The 14,252-nt window shown below is 46.4% G+C and overlaps 2 protein-coding genes across 2 annotated transcripts in view; one reads left to right on the plus strand and one right to left on the minus strand.

Moving 5' to 3' along the window:
* The window catches only part of ZBTB48 (zinc finger and BTB domain containing 48), a gene marked incomplete in the record, with an annotated part of 314,981 nt that overhangs the window by 269,421 nt on the left and 31,308 nt on the right, over positions 1-14,252 (minus strand).
* LOC143933331 (uncharacterized) lies at positions 1,845-11,007 on the plus strand. The gene is made up of 6 exons (XM_077456199.1): positions 1,845-1,899; positions 4,409-4,765; positions 4,879-4,976; positions 6,129-6,339; positions 7,552-8,413; positions 10,524-11,007. Exons 1-6 carry the CDS (start codon positions 1,845-1,847, stop codon positions 10,972-10,974), a joined length of 2,034 nt encoding a protein of 677 aa, XP_077312325.1. The 3' UTR covers positions 10,975-11,007.

Below are 14,252 nucleotides of genomic sequence, written 5' to 3' on the forward strand. Positions count from 1 at the left end.
CCGGCTCACCCTGCACCTCCAGGCTGCTCCTCTCTGCGTCCGGCCGGCCGCTCTCGCGAGATCTCATGTCACATGACATCCGGCATTCACACAGGACGTCCCGCCGCCATCTTGGTTGTGGCAATCTACTTATGGAAACCGCCGGCGAACAGGTCGCCGTACCGGGAATGTGATCCCCCCGTAGGATATAACTATCCCCGCTCTGGTCTACAGGACCGCTGGAGAGGAGTCAGGTCGTGGGTGTGAGGCGGGCGGGCTAGTGAGTGGCCGCCATCTTGGTTGTGGCAGTCTGTATGTAAATCCCGGCTGGCTGGATCTCAATGCTGGGATGTGATTCTCACAGTGGAGAGATGAATTCCTGATCTGCTCTGCCGGTGTCACGTCACATTCCGCTACCCATCATATTCCGCTACCCATCACATTCCGCTACCCATTACATTTGGCTACCCACTGGAATGCGCATGTGCGCCGCCGCCATATGCGATCCAACACAGGGCCCCTTGCCGCACTTCGCTCGGCATAATTATAATCCGGATGGTGGGGCTGGAGCCTGGACTCGGGGGTGTGGGCACAAAATTCTGAGCAGGCGCCGATCGCCTCAGTGTTAGAACGCATATGGCGGCATCGCGCATGCGCAGTCCAGCAGGTAGCCAAATGTGTCCCCACATGAAATGTTTGTCCTTTTTTTTCACACAAATAAAGCTTTCTTTTGGTGCTATTTAATCACCGCTGGGTTTTTTATTTTTTGCACTATAAATCAAAAAAGACTGAAAATTCAGAAAAAATAAATAAATAAAATTCTTTGCTTCTGTTAACATTTATTGCAGAGTATTGCACAGTGTTGCAGAGTATATATATTTTTTTACTTTTTTAATGACCACCATGTAGAATCAAATGGTTAAAGGGAGAGCACAGGAGGCACACCAGGCGGCAGCACTGTCAGTCTGGGGGGGGGGGGAGTGTTAGCTGGACTAGTGGATTTAAATACACTAACAAATTAAAGCCAAATGCCAGCTGATACTTAAAAAAATCAGTTGCAGCAAACATTTTTATTTTCTTCTGGGATAAAAGATTTACATAAATAGAAAAGGGATCATTGTAATCCCCCCAGCCGTGTGTTAAATTCTTTGTCTTATCCATGTAAACTGATACATTCAGCTGGAGAGTTTGTGCTGTAAAACTAAAAAAAAAAAAAATAATAAAAACAATAAACACATTTATCATATCATATTATTTTAATTAAAACAGATGTGCTGGCGGGATTACCAGATTTAAAAAAAAAGAAGAAGGAAAAACCTAAAAAATAAAACAAATGCAGCCATCACATCCAAGAATTGGTAAGCTGCAATATAAGAAATGTTTATTTTGGGTTTATTACCGCTTTAAAAATGGCAGTCAGATGGCTAAAAAAAAGCTTTTTTTATCCTTATGATAAATATAGGGGAGTTGCAGCTTCAAGGCTAGATTATAACTGTCATCACAGATTGCTATTTGAGCCTAACGCACTGGACATGCATTGGTTGCCATGGTAATGCTGTCAGCCAATCAGTGCAGTGAGCAGCCCCATGAAATCATAGTGAGCGTTGGTTGCCATGGGAATGCTGTCAGCCAATCAGTGCAGTGAGCAGCCCCGTGACATCATAGTGAGCCTGCAGGTATTTATTCAGGTCAACTGCCAGCCATGCTCATTCAGTGACTGTTGATCGTAGTGGCAACACCCGTTAGACTTGCTCTGCGAACTTCTCTGATATTTTAGCGAATTTTCTGAGTTACATTTATTATATTTGTGATCCAGGAGACTTTATTTAATTGCAATTTATTATCTTTTGTGATAAAGATTGAAAATGAGATTTTTATTAAAACTGCTCATTTTTCTGTGCATTTTGCACCTGGGGACAGGTAAGTTCATATATTCATTTCTATTTTTTTTTTTTGATAAACATATAAATTGGCGGTTTTGCTTGGATGTGTGGATGAGTGATGCTATTTTTAGCCATTTGACCTTTTTTTTTTTTTTTTTAATCTCATGAGACTTAGACCCCTTTCACACCACACCGCTGATAGCGTCGGCGGTAAAACGCCGCTATTTTTAGTGGCGTTTTACCGCCGGATTTGCGGCGCATTTCGGCCACTAGCGGGGCGCTTTTACCCCCGCTAGCGGCCGCGAAAGGGTTAAAACCGCCAGCAATACGCCGCAATAGCGGCGTTTGGCCGGCGGCATTACAGCGCTGCCCCATTGATTTCAATGAGGAGCAGCGGTGGAGGAGCGCTAAACACACCGCTCCTTCACCGCCCCAAAGAAGCTGCTGGCAGGACTTTTTTCTGACGTCCTGCCAGCGCACCGCTGTAGTGTGAAAGCTCTCAGAATCAAGTGGTTAAAGGGAGAGCACAGGAGGCACAACATGTGGCAGCACTGTCAGTCTGGGGGGGGGGGGGGGAGTGTTAGCTGGACTAGTGGATATAAATACATTAACAAATTAAAGCCAAACGCCAGCTAAAAAATCAGTTGTAGCAAACATTTTTTTTTTCTTCTGGGATAAAAGATTTTCATAAATAGAAAAGGGATCATTGTAATCCCCCCAGCCGGTGTTAACTGCTTTGTCTTATCTATGTAAACTGATACATTCAGCTGGAGAGTTTGTGCTGTGAAACTAAAAAACATAATAAAAACAATAAACACATTTATCATATCATATATTATTTTAATTAAAACAGATGTGCTGGCTGGATTACCAGATTTAAAAAAAAAAAAAGAAGGAAAAACCTAAAAAATAAAACAAATGCAGCCTTAACATCCAAGAATTGGTAAGCTGCAATATAAGAAATGTTTATTTTGGGTCTAATATCGCTTTAAAAATGGCAGTCAGATGGCTTAAAAAAAGCTTTTTTTATCCTTATGATAAATATAGGGGAGTTGCAGCTTCAAGGCTAGATTATAACTGTCATCACAGATTGCTATTTGAGCCTAATGCACTGGACATGCATTGGTTGCCATGGTAATGCTGTCAGCCAATCAGTGCAGTGAGCAGCCCCATGACATCATAGTGAGCGTTGGTTGCCATGGGAATGCTGTCAGCCAATCAGTGCAGTGAGCAGCCCTGTGACATCATAGTGAGCCTGCGGGTATTTATTCAGGTCAACTGCCAGCCATCCTCATTCAGTGACTGTTGATCGTAGTGGCAACACCGTTAGACTTGCTCTGCGAACTTCTCTGATATTTTAGCGAATTTTCTGAGTTACATTTATTATATTTGTGATCCAGGAGACTTTATTTAATTGCAATTCATTATCTTTTGTGATAAAGATTGAAAATTAGATTTTTGATAAAACTGCTCATTTTTCTGTGCATTTTGCACCTGGGGACAGGTAAGTTCATATATTAATTTCTCTCTTTTTTTTTTTTTTTTTTGATAAACATATAAATTGGCGGTTTTGCTTGGATGTGTGGATGAGTGATGCTATTTTTAGCCATTTGACCATTTGTTTTTGTTTTTTTAAATCTCATGAGACTTAGGTGAAAATAACTGCCACTTTTCTGAACATGAGCCTCCTTTGTCCTGATGTGTAGGCTTTGTAAATGGGGTTTTATGTGATTTATAAATGACACTTAATTGGCTACAGTTAAAAAAAATCATTCTTTCTTATTCTAAAGCTTTGTGAATTGAGCCTACCGGGGGGAGGGGGGGTTCTTTAACTATTAATCAGAGTCAGTGATTGGCTGACAGTATTCCTACCGGCAGTGCTGTATTTCCAGTGCATTGCAAAGGGACTCAAATACCAGCAATAAGGATATCACCCGTGTATGTATGAGTTTTAGCCTTCAAGTGGAACTAAACCCAAAAAATTGAAGGCCTTCCCAATACAGCTACATACTGTACAAGGCATGCTGGGAAAGCTAACTGCCGCATTTGCTTGTGCTCTCAACCAAACTGTCAATCCATCAGGCAAGGTGGAGCCATAACGGATGGCATGTGCAGCTCCATGGCAACTGCAGCTCAAACAGAGGGCTTAGATGGCAGCTTCCTTGGCTGTAAAGGAGCGGAGGGTTTAGTTCCAAGTTAAAGGATAGGTTCACCTTTAGGAATATGTTACATGTTACATGCATATTTAGGGTGTAACATGTAACATGCTCCTATGCTCCCGCCACCTTACATTTTTAGGCCCAAAATTAAATTTATTATTATTATTTATTATTTATTGAATTAAATTTAAATTAAATTAAATAAAAAAAAAGCAAAAACAGCCCTGGCAGCGAAAGCGTTAGTCTAAACCCAGAAATGTGAGATCCACCTAAGGTCCACAAAAAGGTGTTTTTTTTAAATATTTTTTCTTTTTTACTGCCTTTGATGTTATATATTATAACTTTGGAAATGTTTCACTATTAACGACAATTTCTCTCTTTCCGTAGCATTGTCCCAAGCTGAGCCTTCATACAGCCATCTGGAGGCCAGAGCCGGCTCCAAATTGGAGATTCCATGCCATCTCTCCATTGACGGAGTGACTAGCAATCATCGGATTGACTTAGAATGGAGGATGGCACCGGCCGGAACCCACAAGTACATGACCATCCTGCGGCACAGTGGCATCAAGCTGCAGCCTCCGAGTCATCACGACCAGAGAGAGCACCCAGGTTCAACCCATGAAATGGACTGTTCTCTCGCTCTCAGTCCTCTCCGCCTGGAAGACAGTGGGACGTACGAGCTCAACCTCATGGTGGATGGTGTACAGAAGGGACCGGTTAAAAAGTTCAACGTTCATGTAGCAGGTAAGTGTTAGATACAGTAGGTCCCATACCCAATACACACCTAAGCAAGAAAAAGTTTGATGTGCTGGTTCACTGTACATTTGTATGACCTCTTTATCATTTGTTTTATGCAGATTCTCCGCTCATGGACGTAGGCAAGAAGTTTCAAACCAGGCGCATGGCCATGTTTCCCCGTCCAGGCACTTCTCCCATCCAGACCAGGGATGAACAGGTATTGCCTGTGGATGAAAAACCAGCAGTGCCTGCATATGAAGACCAGACAGCAGTGCCTGCATATGAAGACCAGACAGCAGTGCCTGCATATGAACACCAGACAGCAGTGCCTGCATATGAACACCAGACAGCAGTGCCTGCATATGAAGACCAGACAGCAGTGCCTGCATATGAAGACCAGACAGCAGTGCCTGCATATGAAGACCAGACAGCAGTGCCTGCATATGAAGGCCGGGCAGTGCCTGCATATGAAGGCCGGGCAGTGCCTGCATATGAAGGCCGGGCAGTGCCTGCATATGAAGACCAGACAGCAGTGCCTGCATATGAAGACCAGACAGCAGTTCCTGCATATGAAGACCAGACAGCAGTGCCTGCATATGAACACCAGACAGCAGTGCCTGCATATGAACACCAGACAGCAGTGCCTGCATATGAACACCAGACAGCAGTGCCTGCATATGAACACCAGACAGCAGTGCCTGCATATGAACACTGGGCAATGCATGCATATGAAGACCAGACAGCAGTGCCTGCATATGAAGACCAGACAGCAGTGCCTGCATATGAAGACCAGACAGCAGTGCCTGCATATGAAGACCAGACAGCAGTGCCTGCATATGAAGACCAGACAGCAGTGCCTGCCTATGAAGACCGGGCAGTGCCTGCATATGAAGACCCTGCATATGAACACCGGGCAATGCCTGCCTATGAAGACCAGGCAGTGCCTGCCTATGAAGACCAGGCAGGGACTTCATCTGAAGACCAGGCTGGGACTTCATCTGAAGACCAGGCTGGGACTTCATCTGAAGACCAGGCTGGGACTTCATCTGAAGACCAGGCTGGGACTTCATCTGAAGACCAGGCTGGGACTTCATCTGAAGACCAGGCTGGGACTTCATCTGAAGACCAGGCTGGGACTTCATCTGAAGACCAGGCTGGGACTTCATCTGAAGACCAGGCTGGGACTTCATCTGAAGACCAGGCTGGGACTTCATCTGAAGACCAAGCTGGGACTTCATCTGAAGACCAAGCTGGGACTTCATCTGAAGACCAAGCTGGGACTTCCTCTGAAGACCAAGATGGGACTTCCTCTGAAGACCAAGCTGGGACTTTCTCTGAAGACCAAGCTGGGACTTCATATGAAAACCAGGAAGTGACTGCGGATGAAAAAGAGACATTGCCTGTGGATGAACAGACATTGCCTGAGGACAAAGGCCCTACATTCCCTGAGGACAAGGAATCACTGGGGTCTTTCCAAACAACAACGCAAAACCAACCCTCAATGGCGTTTTCTGAACCAGCAATAGCAACAAAGTCCGTTCAACATGAAAGGATAACACTAAAGTTTGATCCCCATTTGAGTAAGTTTGCCAATGACGAAGAACCTACGGCAGCTGTGGAGGAGGAATCACTGGGGCCTTTCCCATCAGTACCAGAAACCCAACCAGGCACTTCTCCCATCCAGACCAGGGATGAAGAACAGGTATTGCCTGTGGATGAAAAACCAGCAGTGCCTGCATATGAAGACCGGGCAGTGCCTGCATATGAAGACCGGGCAGTGCCTGCATATGAAGACCAGGCAGCAGTGCCTGCATATGAAGACCAGGCAGCAGTGCCTGCATATGAAGACCAGGCAGCAGTGCCTGCATATGAACACTGGGCAATGCCTGCATATGAAGACCAGACAGCAGTGCCTGCATATGAAGACCAGACAGCAGTGCCTGCATATGAAGACCAGACAGCAGTGCCTGCAGATGAAGACCCTGCATATGAACACCGGGCAATGCCTGCATATGAAGACCAGGCAGTGCCTGCATATGAAGACCAGGCAGCAGTGCCTGCATATGAACACTGGGCAACGCCTGCATATGAAGACCGGGCAGTGCCTGCATATAAAGACCAGGCAGCAGTGCCTGCATATAAACACCGGGCAATGCCTGCCTATGAAGACCAGGCAGTGCCTGCCTATGAAGACCAGGCAGTGCCTGCCTATGAAGACCAGGCAGTGCCTGCCTATGAAGACCAGGCAGTGCCTGCCTATGAAGACCAGGCAGTGCCTGCCTATGAAGACCAGGCAGTGACTTCATCTGAAGACCAGGCAGTGACTTCATCTGAAGACCAGGCTGTGACTTCATCTGAAGACCAGGCTGGGACTTCATCTGAAGACCAGGCTGGGACTTCATCTGAAGACCACGCTGGGACTTCATCTGAAGACCAGGCTGGGACTTCATCTGAAGACCAGGCTGGGACTTCATCTGAAGACCAGGCTGGGACTTCATCTGAAGACCAGGCTGGGACTTCATCTGAAGACCAGGCTGGGACTTCATCTGAAGACCAGGCTGGGACTTCATCTGAAGACCAAGCTGGGACTTCATCTGAAGACCAAGCTGGGACTTCATCTGAAGACCAAGCTGGGACTTCTTCTGAAGACCAAGCTGGGACTTCTTCTGAAGACCAAGCTGGGACTTCTTCTGAAGACCAAGCTGGGACTTCTTCTGAAGACCAAGCTGGGACTTCTTCTGAAGACCAAGCTGGGACTTCTTCTGAAGACCAAGCTGGGACTTCTTCTGAAGACCAAGCTGGGACTTCTTCTGAAGACCAAGCTGGGACTTCTTCTGAAGACCAAGCTGGGACTTCCTCTGAAGACCAAGCTGGGACTTCCTCTGAAGACCAAGCTGGGACTTCCTCTGAAGACCAAGCTGGGACTTCCTCTGAAGACCAAGCTGGGACTTCCTCTGAAGACCAAGCTGGGACTTCATATGAAAACCAGGAAGTGACTGCGGATGAAAAAGAAACATTGCCTGTGGATGAACAGACATTGCCTGAGGACAAAGGCCCTACATTCCCTGAGGACAAGGAATCACTGGGGTCTTTCCAAACAACAACGCAAAACCAACCCTCAATGGCGTTTTCTGAACCAGCAATAGCAACAAAGTCCGTTCGACATGAAAGGATAACACTAAAGTTTGATCCCCATTTGAGTAAGTTTGCCAATGACGAAGAACCTACGGCAGCTGTGGAGGAGGAATCACTGGGGCCTTTCCCATCAGTACCAGAAACCCAACCAGGCACTTCTCCCATCCAGACCAGGGATGAAGAACAGGTATTGCCTGTGGATGAAAAACCAGCAGTGCCTGCATATGAAGACCGGGCAGTGCCTGCATATGAAGACCGGGCAGTGCCTGCATATGAAGACCGGGCAGTGCCTGCATATGAAGACCAGGCAGTGCCTGCATATGAACACCGGGCAATGCCTGCATATGAACACCGAGCAAAGCGTGCACATGAAGACCGGGCAATGCCTGCATATGAAGACAGGGCAATGCCTGCATATGAAGACCTGATGATTCTGAGGGAACATCTCTTTGTGCTCATCACTTCCGGAATCGTCCTCTTTCTGATAGTGGTGGCCTTGGTAGCAGGATGCTGTTTCTAGTAAGTTGTTTTTATACTTTTTTATACCATTTTATCAAAAAACAAAGCAGAGGCCTCGTTCTCTACTTTACTGGCAGCTTACCCTCTGTGTTCAGTCCCCAGATTTTAGCAGCAAAAGCTCTTCTCTGAGCACAGAGTTATCTTTTACACACCTTCAATAGTTCTGTTTTGCTTGTAATAAGTTCTTTTTATAGCTTAAGCCCTTGTACACACGGGTCGGACATTCCGACAACAAAATCCGTCAGATTTTGTCCGAAACTGCTGTTGCATACACACGGTCGGACAAAGTTATCGGAAAATCCGATCGTTCAGAACGTGATGATGTAATTTCGTTACGACGGGACTACGTTCAGGCTAGTAGCCAATAGCTTTGGTCTCGTAATTTGATCTGAGCATGCGTGGCACTTTGTCCGATCGGAATTCTCTACAAACGATCGGACAAAGTCCCATCGGACCATGTTGTCAGAAAATTTTATAGCCCAGCTCTAAAACTTTGTCGGTCGGATATTCCGACGGAAACAGTCCGATGGAGCCCACACACGGTCGGATTATCCGACAACACGGTCCGTGTTCCGTCGGAATGTCCGACCGTGTGTACATGGGCTTAGAATGTCTGTGGGACAGAGGCGGAGGCTTTTTGAGGCTGCGGGTAACAGTAAGAAAAAGGTTCCTGGTGTGCAATTAAATCATTTTTTTTTTCATTATGCTGTCCAATTTCTGCAGATATCGTAGTAGTTTAATGTAACAAAGTCTATGCCAGAACTAATTCACAGCAATGTGCAGTTGAGGTAGACCCAAAATTGGTATCTCAGGTTTACGTGGTTGGGTGGGAAACGCAAATGTGACTTTTGCTTTCTCCGACTTCTTACCGCTGGTGAGAGATCCAATTAAGTCTTCCCGGTTCTTGGGGACGTCATAGCCGGTACAACACTAAATGATGGCGTTTCACCTCACCGGCTACGGCAGAGTTAAGAAATTTAGGTTTTTAGTGCAGGGGGTCTCCAAACTTTCTCAACAAAGGGCCAATTTACTGTCCTTTATGCCGCGTACACACACGATCAAATTATCCGGCGGACTTGGTGCGGCAAATAATCCGCCGGACCTTATAACGAACGGACTTGGCCACACACGGACACTCCAAAAGTCCGGCGATTTCTAAGGCGATGACGTACAGCGCGTACGACGGGACTAGAAAAAGGAAGTTCAATAGCCAGTAGCCAATAGCTTCCTTCTCGTACTTGCTTCAGAGCATGCGTCATTCTTAGTCGGCCGGACTAGCACACCGCCGAAAGGATTGTCCTCTGAAAGCCAAGTCCGGCGGACAAATTTTGAGTTAAAACTACTTTCTAAGTCCGATGAAAAAGTCCGCTGGAGCCCACACACGATCGAATTGTCTGGCGTACTGTGGTCCGCCGGACAATTCGATCGTTTGTACGCGGCATTAGGCTTTGGGGAGGTGGGACTGTGAACAGTGGGAGTAGAAACACCCCCCGGTGTCAGTGTCCGTAAATTATGTCCCATCATTGGTGTCAATGGATGAAATATTGCCCAGTCATTGGTGCCATTGGATGGAATAGTGCTCCATCTTTGGTGCCATTGGATGAAATAGTACCCCATAATTAGTATCAGTGGGTGGAATAGTGCCCCGTTATTGGTATCAGTGGGAGGAATAGTGCCCCGTTAATGGTATCAATGGGAGGAATAGTGCCCCATAATTGGTATCAGTGGGTGGAATAGTGCCCCGTTATTGGTATCAGTGGGAGGAATAGTGCCCCGTTATTGGTATCAGTGGGAGGAATAGTGCCCCATCATTAGTGTCAGTGGGAGATATAGTACCCTGTCATTGGTGTCAGTGGATGGAATAGTGCCCCATCATTGGTGTCAGAAAGTGACACATTGGTTACACTCCAGAGAGGGCAGATTCTTAAGTTATTATAGGGAAGTCTGCCCATTGCTGTGTCTAAGAAGCCATTGGTTAAAGCAAACAATGGGTGCTTTTTTTAATACCGAGGTATCGGTTATAGGTAGAGTTAGCCTTTAATGCTGCTAATTTCTGTTAGTTTGTAAAAGCTGCTTTTGTCATTTCTAACCCTTTTTTTTGTCTTTACAGTCATGGGAGCTTCTGTAGGAAACTGAAGAGGTTATGCATGAAAGACGGAATATTCGCCTCAGATTTGGAGTGGGAATTGGAATCGGTGGTAATTGAACCGCCTCTAGAGGAAGAACCGGAAACAGCGGCATTCGAATTGGAATCGGTGGTAACTGAACCACCTCTATTTGAAGAGGAAGAACCGGAAACGGCGGCATTGGAAGGGGAATCGGCTGGACTAGAAGAGGTATTAGTATTCCGGGATGAAAAGAGGGAGGAGGAACAAGAAAAGCTGCAGAGGGATTGGTTTAGAAGTATATACACCACAATATTCCTAGACAATGAGAGGTATGACGAAATGGGAGACATGGAAAAGGATGGACTTGAAGAGGAATTTATCTTACGAGAGGTAAAGGTTGAGGGTGGTATAGGGCAGGTTGAGGGTGGTATAGGGCAGGTTAGGGAGGTATGAGGCAGGTTGGGGTGGTATAAGGCAGGTTGGCAGGTTGGGGTAGTATAGGGCAGGTTGGGGTGGTATAGGGCAGGTTGGGATTCTATGTAGTGACACTGTGCAGTAACTTACAGCATGCCTGGAGATACATGTGTCCTCGCCTCTTTCTCCTTCAGCTGTGGGATGAGCCAGAGTGAAGGAGGAGGCAGCCACACCCCCAGATCAGGTTGGGGTGGTATAGGGTAGGTTAGAATGGTATAGGGCAGGTTGGGGTGGTATAGGGCAGGTTGGGATGGTATATGGTAGGTTAGAATGGTATAGGTCAGGTTGGGGTGGTATAGGGCAGGTTGGGGTGGTATAGGTTAGAATGGTATAGGTCAGATTGGGGTGGGTTGGGATGGTATAGGGCAGGTTGGGGTGGTATAGGGTAGGTTAGAATGGTATAGGGCAGGTTGGGGTGGTATAGGGCAGGTTGGGGTGGTATAGGTTAGAATGGTATAGGTCAGATTGGGGTGGGTTGGGATGGTATAGGGCAGGTTGGGGTGGTATAGGGTAGGTTAGAATGGTATAGGTCAGATTGGGGTGGGTTGGGATGGTATAGGGCAGGGTGGGTTGGGATGGTGTAGGGCAGGTTGGGGTGGTATAGGGCAGGTTAGGGCTCTATGTAATGACAGTTTTCAGTCATTTACAGCATGCCTGGAGATGAAGACACCCGGGGCTGCTGTGTCCTCTCCTCTTTCTCCTTCAGCTGTGAGATCAGCCCGAGTGAAGGAGTCTGTGGGAGGAGTGGAGGAGGCAGCCACACCCCCAGCTCTGCCCACCCCGGCTGCCTCGGGAGATATAGGATGTCCCTGATGGACAGCTTAAAGTGGTTGTAAACCCTTACAACACACTTTGACCTACAGGCAAGCCTAGATTAAGGCTTACCTGTAGGTCCAAGAAATATCGCCATAGACAGCGGCGGCTCCCATGGGCGGGAGTGACATCATCGCGGCTTCGCCGAATGACAGCAGCGGAGCAGCGAGACCCACCGAGAAGATGGATGCTCCGGACTACAGGGGACAGCGGTAACTTCGCTGGCTCCTCTGTCAGGTAAGTGACAGATAATGGACTACTATGCGATGCGATGCGATGCACAGTAGTCCATTATGGTATACCTTTGCAGGGAATCAAAGAGGAAGTAAACCCATCAGGGTTTACTTCCTCTTTAACCTGATTTAATGACTGGGGAGGGTAAGAGACTCCCTCCCCTGCATACGGGCGGCACAGTGGCGTAGTGGTTAGCACTCTCGCCTATCAGTAAAAAGGGTTGCTGGTTCGAATCCCAACCACGACACTACCTGCCTGGAGTTTGCATGTTCTCCCTGTGCCTGCGTGGGTTTCCTCCGGGTACTCCGGTTTCCTCCCACACTCCAAAGACATGCTGGTAGGTTAATTGGCCCTACTATAAAATGTATACGAGTTATGGACCTTAGATTGTCCCCTTCAAATGACCCCCCCCCCCCAGAAGGATCTTGGAGGCAGGGTACACATCCCCCCACTGCTGTGTCCTCTGCCCCCCAATAGCACTGTCCCGTGCTCCCTCAAAGCAAGGTTCGCCTCTTTGCATCACCCCCCCAACCCCACTCCCCACTGTACATGTCCTCTATGATTTACATAGTAGTGTCCTGTATCCCCAGAGGACACTGATATTGGGGGGGGGGGGAGGACACATTGTCCCCCCACTGTTGTGTCCCGTGCCTCCCCCCAAAGCAACTCCCCCACTGTAGTGACTTGTACCCCCCTCCACCAGAGGACACTGATCTGAGGGGGGCCGCCCCAGAGGAAACTGCTATTGGGGGCAGAGGACACATTGTCCCCCCCACTGTTGTGTCCTCTACCCTCTTCACATCATTGCCCCCCCCCCCCCCAGTAGTGTCCCTTACCTCCCTCCCCCAGAGAGGGATTACCTTGACGCAGTTGTCTGGCTTAAACATGCATTGCAATGTATGTGAACTAGCAATCATGCCAGTAGAAGAAATGCATGTATAAAAATTTAATAAAATAATTGAAACAAACTATTTTTGGGACCTATTTATTCAACACAACCCCCATCTTTTTTATTTTACCAAAAGTTGGCTATAATAAATATCGTGTTTGTTTATACTAGAATTACTTTACTTGAATGTATTTTTTTTTCCTGAAAATATGCGTTTGATAAATAAGTGCGCAAATATCGTGCAACATAATAAAAACTTCAACTACCACCATTTTATTCTCCGGGGTCTCTGCTTTCAGAAATATATACTTTTCTTTTTTTCTTTTGTGGGGGGGGGGGGGGGGGGGGGGTGTTACAGTGATTTCTAGCAAAAAAGATAATGCAGATTTTTACGTGTGCAAAAAAAATAACACAATGGCCCCAGAAGGCAAGTGGATAGTGGTAGTTTATGCCAATCATCAACTACCCTTTCAGTAAATAATACTAAATTATACTATAATAACATAGTAATTATAATTATATAATAATTATTATTTTATCGTATAATTATTATACAATTATATAATAATAATATAATTATATATAATACAATAAAAATAATATAATAATAAATAATTGAATAATAATACTATACAATAAACACAATAATACTTTCTAAGATTTGTTTTGAACTTTGCTCCAGTTAGTTCTGAGGTCATGTCCCCGTGTTCTTTATTTTGGATTGGGTGGAACTCCGCTATAAATGTGTGACTAGGGGGCGTTTACTAATTGTGGGGGGAGGAGCTTTTCCTAGGAGAAGGCACGGATCCATGCCCCTGCTTATCAGGAACACAGGATCCACGTCTCCTCCCACTGAGAGAACGGCGATCTGCCTTGTTTACATAGACTGCCGTTTTGCCTGTGTAAGGAATAATCGGTAGGTTCCGGCGGACATGGTAGCGGGAGAGTGGGGCCACTGGTGGTGCGCCTGCGCGCCCCCAAACCCGGAGCTGCTGGACCACTTACCTAGTACACGCAGGAGAGCCGTCTTGCCACTGTATATATACACGGTATTCGACCGGCAATCCTTTAACAAATCAATACAGCAACCAATGATGACACAAAACATAAAATGTATTAGCAAAATAATTTTATTTATAAGAATTTTATACTTTACAGAAACATGACAAGTCACCCAACGCGACCGACAAATACATAAATCTTATAATCGCACCCGGGGCAAATATTGCCCATAACAAATGTAACGGGATAGAGCTTCATCTATGAAAGTATTTCCAACAGGAAGTGTCTGTGCGGCTCCACGGCAGCCAATCAGAATCTC

The sequence above is a fragment of the Lithobates pipiens genome, unplaced genomic scaffold (assembly GCF_037356315.1).
Source record: "Lithobates pipiens isolate NorthernLeopardFrog02 unplaced genomic scaffold, aLitPip1_a1.2 Scaffold_27, whole genome shotgun sequence".
NCBI lineage: Eukaryota > Metazoa > Chordata > Amphibia > Anura > Ranidae > Lithobates > Lithobates pipiens.